At 32.1% G+C, this 16,984-nt stretch overlaps 1 protein-coding gene across 1 annotated transcript; it reads right to left on the reverse strand.

Moving 5' to 3' along the window:
• Window positions 1-929: 929 nt before the first annotated feature.
• On the reverse strand, window positions 930-8,130 carry LOC107638454 (cullin-1). The gene is made up of 20 exons (XM_016341739.3): window positions 7,899-8,130; window positions 7,604-7,781; window positions 7,353-7,452; window positions 5,717-5,902; window positions 5,496-5,543; window positions 5,218-5,421; window positions 5,051-5,128; window positions 4,339-4,428; window positions 4,159-4,239; window positions 3,980-4,042; window positions 3,577-3,612; window positions 3,410-3,496; window positions 3,182-3,331; window positions 3,031-3,086; window positions 2,814-2,934; window positions 2,574-2,735; window positions 2,312-2,455; window positions 1,953-2,171; window positions 1,672-1,839; window positions 930-1,586 (listed from the first exon to the last, which is right to left on the reverse strand). Exons 2-20 carry the CDS (start codon window positions 7,741-7,743, stop codon window positions 1,485-1,487), a joined length of 2,235 nt encoding a protein of 744 aa, XP_016197225.1. The 5' UTR covers window positions 7,744-7,781; window positions 7,899-8,130; the 3' UTR covers window positions 930-1,484.
• Between the last annotated feature and the right edge of the window lie 8,854 nt (window positions 8,131-16,984).

Genomic DNA, 16,984 nt, shown 5'->3' on the forward strand with positions numbered 1-16,984 from the left:
GTGTATTGTGGTGGTGCTGCGAGATCTTTGTGATATGGGTACGAGTTAGGTAAACGGAGACGGTGGCGGTGGCGTAGGTTCTAATAATGGTGGCAACGGTGGTTACTGTGACATGAACTACTATAGCCGTATTTTCTCTTTGGATTTCATTTTCTTCTTTGGGTGCTTTGTTTTCTTCGGATCAATTGCGACTCTTTATGGGTGACTCGCTTTCTCACCCGCTGTTCATGCGGGTCTTTCTACCGTGGGTTGTCAAGAGGACAATGAGGGTTCTTAATCAATTGAGATTTTTTATAGTGAATCACCCTTTCCTCTTAATCTTTTTGTTTTTATTTGTGAAATTTATTGTGATTTTTCTCAAATGCAAACCTATGTTAGTTTCTAATTTGAAGTTGGTAGTTTTGCTTTTGTTTTATTGTGATTTTTTGTTTCATTATTTTCATGAGAAAAATTAATTTGAATTTTGAATGGGGAGATTTGTTTTAGTGTGGATTATTTTGTTTCATGGAAGTAGATGGATGATGGTGTTTGAGCACAACAAAAACAGAGAAAAAAGAAGGCGACCGGGTCACGAAACCCAGCTCCTGGCTTAGCCTTCTTCCCCGATGCGTAAGTGAAAAAAGGAGAAGGTGACTGAGAGAGCGATGGAGTAATGAGAATCATGTGCAGGGGTGGCTTCGGAGAAGAATGCAAAACGATGGCTTCGGAGAAAAATGCAAAACGACACCGTTTATTATGCTGTGCTGTCACTTCACGTTCTATGTTAACTGCAGTGTCAAGAAATTAACGGAGGGACGAACGTGATTAAAAAATAATCATTTGGGGATGATTTTGATTAATTTTATTTTTCGGAGACTAAAATGAAGATCGAAATATCTTTCGAAGACGATTTTGACTATTAACTCTAAATAAAATGCATAGCCTCAAAATTACAAAGGCAGACAATCTTAGAACCATTGTGATAACTGATAAAACTACCTTGTCCTCAAACAACACAGAAATATGAAAGGGATGATTATAGACATAAATGTTGAGCACTATGAGCTTTCAATTCAAAGACATGCACCTGATAATTTCTGAGCCGACAACCAAAATACAGTTTCATTGGGACTACTGTCATACAATTCCTTCTTTTTTTTCATAGAGGGGGTGGGGAGAACAAAAATGAACGGACGGGCATTAAATAAGTTATGAGATGGAATTGCAGCATTTGCAAGCAAAAACAGAGAAGGCCAAGGTACCAGCAAGCTAGACCTACTTATGGATTTTGATTACATCGTCCCAACATGAGCACACAGTAGTGATCCATACCTGGCTGGATATGGAGGAAATGTACAAGCACTCACGGCTCCTCCTCCAAGGAAATATTCGGAGGAGCCCCTTTTTTTCCTGGCACAAAAGTTCAACCACGATCCTTGATTTTTTATCGACTACGTGCAGCAACCAAGGTAACTGCTTCGTTTGCAGAATAGTTTAAGATAAAATCAAGCCAAGTACTTGAACATATTTGGATTTTCTTTGTCTCTTTCCAAGTAGTCCCGAGAAATCAAATCTTCAATCCGCTTTTTAATTGCCTTGACGTCAGGCTGCACAATTACATTCAATATCAACAATTCAGGATTTGAAACAGAAATACAGACCCATTTGTTGGGGAAGTGGTGTAGTACGAACCTTAAACATGCGACCTAACTGCTCAACACATTCCATGACTAACTGTTGGTATCCCAAAACTTTGCGACTCTTCATAATACGCACAATTGAGGCATCAATAGCATATCTTCTATCCTTGTCAACATCCTCAATTACCTTTTTCTTCTCGTCCACAGGAGGGAGAGGAATCTGCAGAAATGCATCACGGTTCAACTCAAAACCCAGTAAATTGAATAGAGATTAAGATGGCCAAAGAAATAGAAAAGACTAGACATTGGAAATTTTTTTAAGCAAAATTCTACCTTGATCCTCCTCATTTTGTCGGTAAATTTTGAATTGAATTCAAATTCATCTGTAGAAGATATCATTTTTGTGTTTGGTTCTTTGTTAAGAATCTTGTACTTCGCACATGACATAGAGTGAAGCAGTCTAGAAACATCATCATCCGATAGGTTTAACTGAGTCATGATCTCCGAATAACTGAGTCTATCCGAGGAATTGAAAAGAAGCAATGCTGAAGCCTATTAAAAGAAGAGACGACATTGATCAGGAGAAAGAAATCCAATACTACATTTGTCAAGATCCAAAAAGTGAAACAATGAACACGTGAGGGGAAAATGGTGTTCTTTTACAGATAAGAAGCATGTGATAAGTAATTAACCTGGTAGGTTGTAACAATCAGCTCCACAGTTTTTGGTTCAAATTTCCCACTTATATTACAGGTACCCAAGGAGTAAATCCATGTAAGCTTTCTGTGCTTTGTTTTAGTTTGATAAAATTCCTTGAAAACTTCAACGCACCTGATCTAAAAATATTAAGAGACGGCAGCTGTTACTTGTAGACCAAAATCTACTTAATCCAGGTGTACCAAGTACTTGGCACCATGTTATACAGGATGCTTATATGAAGAATATGCAGATTACCATTTCCGCTGGAAGATTGAGATCAAAAGATTTGTAACTGGGCCAGAAGCCAGTAGTCAGAACTGTAACTGTCAAGTCTATTCCAGGGTCTGCATTAGGATTATTGCTTAAATACTCCTCAAAGCTAGTTTGATTCTCCTTTGCCAGTGTCAAGTCTGTAACCTGGTGGGAGCAAAAAGCAACAAAATTTTTAGTTGACCAGCCAAAAAGAGATGAACATGGTATAGGTAAAGAACCTACCATTCCTTCCATCTTTGATGTAAACTGTCCACCACATTGTTGCTTCAATTTTGTCAAAATACTTCTCTCATGATCATCGTTGGCACTCTTGTCAAAAAGAAGTCTTCGAGCAAGCTTCTTCCTGAAAGAAAGCAATTATAATGAAACAATTGCTGAAGAAGAGCCACATCAGACCTAATAATTAACAACTAACTTTCTTCCTAATTATTTCTTTTACCTATAAAATTCAGCAAACAAATCTTTGTCGCTAATGTAGGCAAGTAGCTTGACCACCTGCAAATCGATTAAAACAGGTCGCAAATACAGATGTCAAAACCAAACACATTTAAGTTAATACAAGTATATGGAACATCAAGAATGACACAAACCTTTTCCAGAGTTTCTTCAATTGCTTCGTCACTCAATTTTTCACTGCCACCTTTCTTAAGAATGTTGTCACAGAATGTGGCAAGCAGTTCAGCGCTCGAGCTCCCAGCAACACCTTTATTGCAAAAGACCTCAAAAGCCTCCTTGAGAGCCTATATTTTAAAACTTTCAGATTTATATGCACATATCAATCCAGCATAACAATTGTAAATTCAATCTGTGATCAGTACCTTGTGGAAAAGAGTATGATTCTGGAAACAGTCATTTACATATGCGAGGTACTTGTCGTGCAGCTCAATCACTTTCCGGACAAAAACCTGAAGAATGAGACCGGGTTCAGTTTCCACAAAAGAAAAAATTGCAATTATATTCATAAATTCAAATTTTTTAGACAAACCTGCTCCTGCAGACCAACGATATCCTTTTTATCTGCCTGTAGAGATTTGCATTTAAATGGATAACAAGTCAGTAATGAATACAAATTGTTCCAAAGTAGCCACAAGGCAGTAATATTCCATGTAAAATGAGGCAATGGATAAATAAAATTTTCAGGAAAGTAACTTTAAAATTGCATCCTACAACCTAATGTAAACCCAATGTTGAAAATAATCAGTTCATCTTTTATTTTTTAACAAGAGTCAACAATTGACAAAAAACTTTGAACAGACACTTCAATAACAAGGTCATGCATCAAAGCTAACCATACTAATGCATAATAGCCTTCAATGGTTAGAGCAATAGACAAAATAAACTCAACCAGTAAAAAGCAAAACCAAAATATAATAAGTTCAGTAACAGACCTTTTTGGTACTAGCTGCATCTTCAGCCTGCTTAACCAATACCATACCCTCAGTGGTAACATGCTGGGAAAGATTAAAAGAAAAAGCATTATAAGCAAGTTAGCAAGAAAAGCCCAATTTTTATTTGACATATGGAGAAAAAGAAGGAATGGCATAGTGATAGGTTCACTACCACCAACCTGCTTAAATATACTGGAAACAGGATCTAAGCCTTTAGGTATTTTAGAAAATAGCCTGAACATCCGTGACAGATCTTCAACCTACACATTTAAAGAAAAATATGAAAACATTATACTCACAGATTAAAGTATTAAAAGAAAAATTGTAACCATAACAAGCAAAAAGAATTTCATGAGTACCTTGTCATCTCTAAGCAAAGCATGACATCCAGAGTGCTCTTTCTCGAGGAGTTGGTTTGCGTACACAGATAACAGCTCATGTTGAACTTTCTAGAAAGATAATCCAAGAAGGAAAAAATAACAAGAGAAATGTTCAGAAACTACAATAAGTAGATTTTTTGTTTTTATTGTTTTTTGTTTTTGGGGAGGGGGGGGGGGGTGGAGTTAATTGGTTCATCTCCTAAATTATTTTCTGTTTTCACATTCATCTTTGAAATAATGAATGCTCCAACTTTGTACTCCAAATAATAAACATTTCCAATTCACCCTCCCAGCATTCATAAATTGAAAATATTTGTTCTCTTCACGACCTTTTAGCTAATGTTGTTTACTGTATTAAAGAGTAGATTTGAATTACAACATACTACATAAGATATCATTATGTCCTGTATATTATTTTATTATTAAACTAATTCAGATGTTTGACAAGATCCTTTTGTCAGCATAACTAATAATATTTTAAGAAAAGGATAAATATGGTCCACTTCTTAACATGGGAAGCGGATATGAAAGTTTTATAACTTAAAAGGGAAAATGCACAAACACAGAAAGTTTGGGGAGAATAATTATTTTTGTCACCGCCCCACTTTTTTTTTGGTTGCCTGGCAATACTACACTCAACATGGGTGAAGACCACATTGCTGAAATAGCATGAAAAAAGTCGAGAATAAACCTCTAACAACTTTGGCTCGCTACTGGAGTGCAAATAATGAGCAACTCTATCTTTCTCCCGTTTTAAGCACTCCTCAGCCTGTTATAAAAGACATAACATCAAATATAGGTCAGGCAGTAATGTAAATGAGAAACCATGTTACTGCAAGGACAACTGAGAAACCACACCTTGAGCATGTAATCAGGACAAGAATCTTCTAGGATCCAACTAGAAGCCTTTCGAGAGTAATAAGCAGAAGTGTCTTTAAGCATTGCAGTTTCAAAATCATTCTCATAGTGATCCATTTGCCCCATCCCAATTTCAACAAATATATCTAATACATTCTTTAATAAAGCCCGATCAATCTGCTCTCCTTCACGTTCTTGATCAATCTTTAAACAGATAAGGGTTAGTTATCTAAATTTGTAAGCACTGAAAATCTAGCATAACAAGGAAGAAAACCTACAAGAGAAATAACTGCATCTCTAACTTTTCCATTTAGCTCCTTGTAAACCTATAAATAATAAACACAAAATTTATTACTTTAAGTAAAAATGGAATGGCAATAATAGGAAAAATGTCTAATATATAGTAGCACTACAGAACTTGTCTATATTGGTAACATGGAGAAGAGTAGCTAATTGAAAGAATTAACATAACACTATGTAAGGTTCGTCGTAACATTACCAAATCACGGAAGCAAGTTAAGCCAACTTCATTAAGGGGTGGGAGTGACCTCCGGGCAATAAAGTAGCGATCCAAATAATGAAAGAAACGAGAAAGCCACCTAACCATAATTTTATGGTTTGCCCACCTCTTTACAAGTTCTCTCAACATAAATTCATCATGCTTCTCTCTCAAAGAAGGTAATACCTGAACCAACAGGGAAAGAAGTAGCTTATTTGAAGAGAAGCACGGAAAAAAATATTAAAGCAAGATACAACCATCATAAGTATTGAAATCGTGTGGACATATTTACAGTTGAAATGTACAAGATAAGTCAAGTTTTATACCCCAACTATCAAAAGAGGAAACTTAATTACTATAAATTATATCACCTATCTTGAGAAACCCCATCCATCAAAAAAGATTAGTAGGTTATACAACAAAAAAGAAATCCAGCTTTGAGAAACCTGTCAGCAGTATTGGTCATGAGTTGCAAAATAAATTGAAAGAAGGCACTCGTTATTGGCGATAGATAGCTAAAGATGATGCAATCATAGGCCAAATAAGCCACATCTTTCTTTTCTTTTATGGGTTATTTCTTAGAAACCAATACCAACAGGTTCCAATGTGGTCATCACACACCCAAAACCAAAAGCTTGTGGGGTTTGAATTTGATCCATTACCAAGTATCCAAAACTTTACCTTCAAGTGCGAGGTAAAAGGATGTTACCTAAGCCAAAGCCCACGGAAGTTGCAGGCCACGCTTAACCGCTATTCTGAATTGCGTCAATATTAGTGCATTTTGAGCTGGAAGCTCAGGCAAACACACTAATCCAAATTCAAATTCTTACCTCTCATACACCCCCTACCACATATACACACCCATCTTGGTTACGAAAGAATGAACTAATGGTAATTTTGTTTACACCTGCCTCAAGAACAGGTAAACCAATCTCTTGTTCAGTTTATGAAATTTTAAGACCTTAGCATTTACCTTATAATGAGTTACATGGATAAGTTACCCTATTTACCAATTACAGACCTTACGTTCCTCGTTCCTCTCTCATTGATCAAACAAAACAAGTGGTAGGCAAAAATTCTTTTTCCAGTCCATCTCTTTGGTTCCTATCAATCTTTTTAATATTGTGAAATTTAAGCATTAACTTCATTCCATGTATTTCCTTCTTCACAATGCTTTCACTCATCTCTTTAGCCTAGTATATATCATCCTCTGTATTTGCCCACTGCAGCATCACTGCTGCTACCCACCACTTGTTCTTGGGCAAGATACGTGAGCAGATGCCACTCAACGGCATCCTCTCACTCTCAGCTTATTACCCTCCATTATCTGACTATAATATGTGATTTGCATTGTGGATGCTGTGGCCAAAGCAGCGTCACCAACATTTGCTTCCTAGAATCAATAACAATGACCAAACCACTTACTCTTAGAGCTACCATGAGACCTATGTCTACATGATACAAATTCTCCATCAGTCCCTAGAGCTTTAGACAGAGACTAAACCATTCAAATTACGCTTATGCTCGCAGCGAATGCCAATATAGAGCATCTAGTCACCTACCTAACCCTAATAAGCAATCAATGATGACCAACCGGAAACAATCTCAAATGACAATGTTATACAGTTATACTCACCGTTGATTGGATGTACTCTTCAAATGCCTCCTTGTACTTGTCATAGAGTTGTTGGGAATAGTCATGAGGAGGCTTTTGGGTGCACATGTTATAGATGGTTCTGCATATCATTATACAAGAATGGGAAAAAAATAAGTGCCCAAAAGGAAATAAATACACAGAGCCAAATCAACCATGGATGAAATTGAAAGAAATAAAAAAATAAAAAAAAGTGAAAGATATGCATAAAGAAGAGGGAATGGATGGTTTACGTGTAAAGCATCATGTAGTCCTCGGAGCTGAACTGAGGTTCAGGCAAGCCTTCTAGAATGTTCTTGAGCTTGGTGATGCCCTTCTGCATGAAATCCCATCCCTGCTCCAGGTCGATGGTCTTCCGCTCACTCATCGACATGATGATGAAGATGGCAAGCTGCGAATTTGAAACAAAACCTGAAAACAACAAATGGCGAGGGCAATTGTGCAATGAAATTCCATTCGGTAGAAAATTAGAAATCGGGGAAAGGTTGATGCAATCGTGGTATCGGGAGCATGAGAGAAAGAGCAAACCTTGATATGAATCGAAGGGAAACCCTAGGAATCGATGAGAAGGGGGAAAAGGGAGATGATGATGGTGATGACGATGAAGATGAAGGTGAAGATGACGGAAGAAGATGAAGGAAGAGGAGATTAACTCCGACAGGGCATTGATGAGAAAAATTAACGGAACGGAGCACACTCTCTCGCCCACAATTAACTTATTCTAATTTCTGCTATATTTATACAACTTATAAATATAAATAATAGATAATAAATAATCGTAATCTATTTAAACCTCGATATAAATAAGATTTGATATCAATTAAGATTGGATATATAGAAATCATAGAATCCGTTTTATACCTGCTATTTAATTTTATTCAAATTTATCCTTTTGACTATAAATAAGTCAGGTGTTTACTAATAGGTTACGAAGTAGAACATTTTGTTAAATTATTTAAGTGTTAAATACATTTTGGATATAATACTCCTTGATATTAGATCGACTTTCGCATCTAAATATTATTATGTATCAGTATGTTCAATCTTATCTTTAATATATATTTTTAAATTAAATTTAGAAATAGTATATATTATTATTTATTAAAATAAAAAATATTTTAAAAATTTTATATAATTAAAATAAGATATTAAAAAATTAATTTATATTTTATGTATATGCGTGTTCCAATTTTCGTGTCGTGTAGTGTCCCATGTCAGTGTCAATGTACATCTATCATAGTTAATAGGGATATTTAAATCCAAACCGCTTAAATTAAATCGCTAATCCAATTCAATTCAAATCGAAAACGAATTAAAACTTTTCTAATTTGAATTTAATTAGATTCTACTTTTTGCAAACTGCATGAATCAGATAGGATTTCGAATCTATTTTTGAAAACCGATCTAATCCAATCCAAACTGCACAATCTATTATAATATTATTATTTTATTATTATATTTACAATTTTACTTATAATATGTTTAATTTGTTACACATTTTTATATTATTCATGTATTATTATTATTTAATAAATATTTTATGTTCAAAATGAGATTTATTTATTTTAACTAACCTATCGTTTTATTTCTGTTTTTATGTTATTGTTGATTTTTCAAAATATTGTTAAGACTTGTTATGTCATGGTCAGTTATTTAAAATTTGATATTTAAACTTATTATATATATTTAACTTTTGTAATTTACAAAATCACAAATTTAATCTAATTCAACTGCTTGAAATTTGATCGGATTCTTTTTTAAAAAAATCATCCAATCCAAACTGATCGCAAGTAAAATTAGTGTTCAGATAAGATGATATTTTGACTCAAAATCAATTCAAATTGTACCGCAAACATTCCTAGATACTAATGAGATTCAAGCAAATATCACGTATGTATATTAAAATTAGCTATCAAATTTAATTATTAGTATAAAATATATTTTAAAATATCAAAATATATATTAAAAATATATTAAATTATAGATATATTTATACATAAATACATATGTATTTATACATAAATACATTGATAGTTGATATATTTTTAAATGATATTTTAATAGTAAGTTTTTTTTGTATATTTTATTTTTTTTATCTATTTTATTATGTTCATTCATAGTAGTTGTACACTAAAAATTAGTCATTAAATTAGTAATTATATAGAATATATATTAAAAATAAATTAAATAATATATATTAATATATAAATATATAATGAGTGATTTAGTATTTGGTTTTTTTGTGTGAGATAGTATTTATATACTCTATTAATATTGGTTATAGTATTTTACATAATTATTGAATGACAATTTTATACAAGTTAATATATTTTTAAATATTGATTTAAAGATTAACCTAATAATAATTTTTTACTGCATTATTGTCTCAAAAATAAAAAAATATTTTGTTTTCAATTAATTACAATTAATTGCATTGGATTTGGATTTGACCAAGAGATTTGTTAAATGGTAAGGGTGAGAGACTAATTTGGAAGAAAATAATCTTTAAAAAGAGCAATCTAAATAAATAATCTGAATGTCTTCTAATCTTGCTAAATAATAATTAATTTTTTTATAAAAAAAAATGTATAATGTATATATAAAAAATCAGTCATTATATACTCATATATAAATATATTATTTTATTATATATTTTATATAAATAATTAATTTAATAATTGATTATATATATATATATATAACATAATTGATAAAAATTATAACCGTCAAAAAAATAATAAAATGAAATATAATAAAACCTTAAACTTAAATGAAAAGTAGGCAAAATACTTTACTTTTAAACTAAAATTTAAATAATCATGCACACGGGAAAAAATAAATTAATTAATTAGTTACTTAATGGGATAGATTTGGTCCTAGTGCGTCAAAATTTGAATTTATTAAAAAAAATTATTAGATAATTAATTTAAACTATGATAATATTAAAAAAACAAAAAAATAAAATTAATTTTATTTAATATTTATTAATAATTAATAAATATTAAATAAGACAAAGTTTAACTAATTTTAATTAAATTTTTGTAGTTACCAATTATTTTGGTTTGAATTAAAGTATACAACAATTTATTAACTAATAATAAACGTAACTCTTAAATGAGTTGAGATATGCCAATGAGTAATAACTTAAATGGCATAATCTCCTCATACTCAATTAAGAAATTGCGGATTCAAGTCTCATATTTTTTTTGGTAAAAAAAAAAAAAGTTGAGATATAATCACCACACTCTCATTAGTTACCACAACCCTACCATTGCCACCTCTCACCTATGACGACCACCAACAATATCGACGGCAACAACTATCGCTCCTTTCCTCTCACTCTATGCTTGCTACCCCGACACTTGTACCGTCATTGTTGTTGTTTTTGTTTTTCTTTGTCTTTGTCTTTGCCACCTCTTTCACCCTCGTCAATGCACACCATTTCTGTTGCATCACTATCTCTGTCTTTTCTCTTGTTCTTCCACAATTTCAACCAACACTTAAATTCGAATACACACCATTCTAAGATAAAATTAAAAGTTATTTAAAATATAAGAATAAAACCAAATCAAATTACCCTTGTTTCAAAAATACAAACAAATCAAATAAAAAAAATAAATATATATTTTTATTTTTTAGAATAATCTTTCACCCTAAAAAAGGAAACAAAAGGGGCTCAAGCTCAAACATATCACATTATAGGACAAAAAATCCTAATCATTTTGAACATATATATCTATTTTATTTATATAAAAATTGATACATATACTTTTTTACAATTAAAGATTGACATCTCATATATCATTCTATTATTATATAAACCTTTTTTTGTAGGTTATAAATTTTATAAACTTTTTTTCTATTGTATGTCTTTATTTAATAATCTTCACTAATATTATCATCTAATTAATATTAAGGGTATATATTTAAATAGGTATCTGAAAAATTTTGCATTCAATATTTTTATTTTCAAAAAAATATTATTACATTGAGATTTTTGAACTTTATAAAAATAACTATTCTTCACATATAAGCTATTTTACTATATAAGTATATACACATAATTTTTCTTTAAATCACTCTCATGTGCACATTTTACATACGCACATTTCACGCACCTCTTAATTTAACAGATTTCAATCAACGCACGCACGTTTTTCTTCGTGCCGTTACTGTACGTTCTTCTTCTCTTTCGTTATCGTCGTCACCAACACCATCTCCTCCTCCTTCTCCTCCTCTTCTTCCTTCTTTTTTCGTTGAAATTTCTTCTCCTCCTTCCTTTTCCCCTTATCCTCCTTATCTCGTTATTGAAAATAATGAATAATTCAAGTTAAGATTATCAATTGAACCAAAACGAAATTGATTATTGTTTTGAATCCAATCAAATAGTTAATGTGTGGTTCGATTCTAGTTAATTTTTTCGTTAGTAGTTTATGATTCTGTAGGTGAATAATGTTTCATCGTTGATGGTTTGAATTGAATATAATGTAAAAGTTTTGTATTAAAGAAAATATTTTTCTATATTTGCAACAAATTTGGGTATAACATAAGAATATTTGGGTGTAACACGAAGATATTTGGGTGTATTCTTTAAGAATTTTTGGTGTATGTGTGCTGATAAATTCTGTATAATTCAAAACTCTTCTTCTCTCTCCTCCTCATCTTCTACTATTTCTTCTTCTTCTTTTTCATCATCATCATCATCATCATCATCTTCTTTTTCTTTTTTATTTATCTTTTTTTTCTTGTTTTATCTTCTCAAGATTCTTCTTGTTTTACTCTTTTAACGAGAATAAAAACAAAAAAAAAATCAAACAAAGAAAAAAAAAACACATAATGGTACAAAATTACTTGAAAAATGATGAACTTACATTCGTTCAACTAAAAAAAAGAAAGAAATAAGAAAAAGAAGAAGAAGAAGAAAAAATGCAGTATTAGAGGAAATACTTTTCTGTATTTGCACTAAATTTGGGTGTAACACGAAGATATTTGGGTGTATTCTTTAAGAATTTTTTGTGTATGTGTGCTGATAAGTTATGCATAATTCAAAACTCTTCATTTTCCTCCTCCTCATCTTCTGCTGCTTCTTTTTCTTCTTTATCTTCTTATTTCATATTTCCATAATTCTTTTTATGAGAAAAAAATCAAACAAAGAAGAAAAAATACATAATGTTACAAAATCAATAGAAAGAGAAGGAGCTCAGGGAAAAAATGCAGCAACAATAACAATAATTAAAATACAACGATGAAGATGAAACACGCGAAGAAAAATGAGGAGAAGAAGAAGGAAGAGGAGGAACGCGAAGCGCGCTATGAAAACTGCTGAGTAGCGCGTGTTAACACGCTCGTATGGGTGAGCGTCCTTTTTGTTGGGTTTAGTCCAACTTGTATGACTTATAAACTAAAATGACTTGTATGTGTAGCACTCTTATTATAAAAATAAGACATATAAATCCTTATATTAGTTAAATCTGTTGTTTTTATTTGAACAAATTGGTCTTTAAAAAATGTGATGCAACATGCAAGGACCTATATATCTTATTTTTGAAAAATTCAATGACCTCAACGTAATAAAATTTGTTGAGGGACAAAAATGTCCGATAAAAAATTTTTTAGGACCTATTTAAAAATATATTCTAATATTAATAATAAATTTAAGCAATAATTTTACTAGCTAGTATTATCTTCTAATTAATAAATTTATAATAATTATTAAGTTATTTTTTTAAGAAAAAATTATCCTATTATTTTATTATTTTATGTTATAGATCAAATAATATATATATTTGAATTTTTGGAATAAAATTATAAGTTGTAAAGTTATTTAATATTCAACAATATTAAAGAAAATTGATTCAAAAAATACTTAGATTTATTTTAATTTTTTATAATTTTATTTTCTTTAACTTATTATATAAACAATTTTAGAATTTTATTCGACGATAAAAAATATTTTTAGTGAAGTAGAATTTATATGAAGAGAAATGTTATAGGACTAATAAATATTGTTTTTGGTCAACAGTTAATCATTAATGTTTAAAAATATGAAATAAAAATATATTATTAAATTATTAGATTAAAATAATTGAACTGATGGTTAAAAATAATAAATTTTGTTGTTCTTTGAATTTTTTTCTTTATATGACTCAAATTTTGTTTAAATATTAACAAATATATGAATTTTGTATTCATTTATCAATTTTTTTGTTTAAATCTAATTTATGTATCAAAATCAAATAGAAAACATTTTTCGATTTTCTTTTTTATATTTTATCAAAAATTCAACTTAAACAAATATTTTAATATATATAATAAATTATCAGAATTAATTTTTATAATATTATACGATAAAATTTATTATAACATAATTTTTTATTTTAACAGTTATATATATATTTTAAAATTAATTATAAAATCAAAACTCTTTTATTATTATTTTAATTATTTAAAAAATTATGTACAAATTTTTTATGGCATTAGTTTTTTGCGTATTGCGTGCGTCTAACTGTAGTTGAAATAAAGAGGTGAAGGAAGTTCCTTTGGGAGAATAGTAGAAGACTAGTAGCAGAATGAGTGGGATCATTTATGAGTTCCTACAACGGCAATAATGGAAGATAAATTTTATTATAGATTATGTCTGATACGTAGACATTGAGTTCCGACTTTCTAAATGTCAAAGTCACAGATTCAATGAGTGTCGGCCACCGCAATAATAATGCCCCAAATTTTTATGGACAATTTGATGAAGAGAAAGCATAGGAGCACTGTTGTTTTTTTTTTTTTTTTTTTTTTTTTTTTTTTTTAATAACTTAGATAATAAATTAAAAAAAAAGTTAATTTTTTAAAATTTTTTAAATTAATTAAATATAATTTTTATTTTGAATTTGGCTTTCAACCTCTACAAACCCTTCCTCCCACATCTGTCTTGTGCCCCTGCTCCCCACAATCCCCCGGTATCTCTGACGAATCACCGCAAGTGTTCCGACTTCTTCGTGCACCCGCAATCGCCGCAAGCATATGTACTTTATCGTGCCTCTCCGATCGCGCCGCAAGCAGTCCAGCTTCGTCACGCCTCTATTCCGCTCGTTGCTGGACGCAGCTCAGTCTCGTCGCGCCGCTGTAAGTATTAGAATATCATAATCAGGGAACAAATCAGTAGAAAAAAAAATCAATGTAATTTATTAGGATACTATTTCATAACGAGCATACTCTTATTCTATATATTGGTAAGAACCTTGTAATCACAGATAAAAAAATATGAATAACAAAAATAATATTTTTTTAAATAATTCTTCGTTTCTTTCCTAAACTCTTTGTACTATAGTAACATGGTATCGGAGCAGAGTTAGGTTCTAGGGACTCAAAATCAACCATTTCTTTACAAATTGCAAATATGCTACACAATAGTTCTGGAATGCGATCATCACAAACCATACAATTTGTCAATTGGTTTCAAACTAAACGAATATGATTATCCATTATGGGCAACTCTGATGAAAAAAGCAATGGGTGGAAGAAGAAAGAAGAAACACACCAAAGAAAAGTGCTTTAATAGTGTAGGTTATCCAGATTGGTGGAAAAATAATCCAAAGTCATCAAGAAATCAGAGTAAAGGAGCCAAGCATCCTAGAGGTTACCAGCAGCGGTGGCGAGGCAGAAGAGAGGAAGCAAGTCACTGTGGCAAGGCAGCAGCGGCGATAAGGGCAAGGACTACTGAACTCCTTGGCTGCTCAACCCAGACCGCGACTCAATATAAAGGGGAGACCCAAAATTAGAATCCAATTAAAAAGACAAATGAATGGATTTTCGATTGTGGGGCTACCGATACTATGACTCATGACTTCCATGATTTTAACAGCTTGACTATACCTTCAAAAGCCCATATTGAAACAGCTAGTGGATAATTAATTGATGTTAAAAGAGGAGGCTCCATTACTTTTTCAGAAAAATTGAAATTAAAAAATTGTCTCTATGTCCCTGCACTATCATCAAAATTATTGTCTGTTAGCCAAGTAACAAAGGAACTAAATTGTGTGGTACTCATGTACTTTACTTTTTGTCTTTTACAGAACATTCTTACGAAGGAGATCATTGGGCGTCATACTGAGCGAGAAGGCCTTTACTACGTTGATGAAGTAGCACACCAGGGTCATGCCATGCTTGCTCACGGAACGGTTACTCGGCAACTTTGGTTATGGCACAGGCCATCTCAGACATCCTTCGTTTGGGTACCTCAAGTTTCTATTTCATAATCTTTTTACAAGTAGTACTGAACCCCTCAAATGTGAAACTTGTATTCGTGCAAAAAATTACAGAGTTTCTTTTCCTCCAACCAACACTAGAGTCAATTCCAGTTTTTCTCTAATACACTCTGATGTGTGGGGCCCATCCCCTATTTCCCATAATAATTTTTAATATTTTGTGTTATTTTTGGACGATTTCTCTCGCATGACTTGAGTATATTTTTTAAAACACAAATCTGAAGTACCTGATAAATTCTTTGCTTTCTACCAAATGATTCAAACTCAATTCAAAAAGAAAATCCAAGCACTTCGCTTAGATAATGGTGGGGAATTTATAAATCAATCAATGCACGAGTTTTTTATGAAAAATGGTCTTATCCATTAGACTTCCTCCCCCAAATACACCCCAACGAAATGGTGTGGCTGAGCGGCGAAATCGTAAGTTACTTGAGATGACCCTAGCCATGCTTTTTGATGCACAAGCTCCAAAAACTTTTTGGCCTGAAGCTATAGCGACCTCTGCCTACTTACTAACTCGCCTACCTACCCAAGTTCTCCACCACAAAATACCCTTACAAGTCTTGGCTACTCAGACTACAATCCCGTCTATTCTAACCTTACTACCTCGAGTATTTGGATGTTCCGTCTTTGTCTATATTCCCAAAGTCAATAGAACCAAACTTGATCCTTGTGCAGAAAAATGTGTTTTCGTTGGGTATGCTACACACCAAAAGGGGTATAGGTGCTACAATCCAATTACTCGTCGTATTCATGTGACCATGGATTGTGATTTTTTAGAATCTGAATTTTACTTCAGCCACCAACATGGCATTCAGGGGGAGAACAATAATGAACTACCAAGTTGGCTAAATAACCTTTGTTGCTCAGAAACTGTTCAAACAGAGCAAGTAGATGGAGCCACCGAGCATACTTCACTCAACGTAGAAAACAACTCGGTACATACAACCAGTGAGAGTCCTTTCGAGAATGTCAGACAAGAGGTAAGTAATTGTCAATCTGATAATTTACTCCATATTTTTAATAAGGCCACTAACAATAACAGTATAGCATTGGAACATGAAGAACCAGAATCCAATACCTTTATTTTTCCTCCAAGAAGAAACAGAGGGATGCTTCCTGATCGATACTCACCAGAACATGTTCCCTGTAACTCAAGATATCCGATAAGAGTGGACAGAGAAGGAATAGCAAATGTTGCAAAGGTTTTTTCCACTAGACTCTTAACAGAAGACATTCCAAGAACTGTCCGAGAAGCCAATGAGAAAGCTGAATGGCGAAAAGCCATGAATACATAAATAGAAGCTCTAGAAAAGAACGGAACTTGGGAGAAGTGTATCCTACCGACAGGAA

Source organism: Arachis ipaensis, chromosome B1, assembly GCF_059453495.1.
Source record: "Arachis ipaensis isolate K30076 ecotype BB chromosome B1, ASM5945349v1, whole genome shotgun sequence".
NCBI lineage: Eukaryota > Viridiplantae > Streptophyta > Magnoliopsida > Fabales > Fabaceae > Arachis > Arachis ipaensis.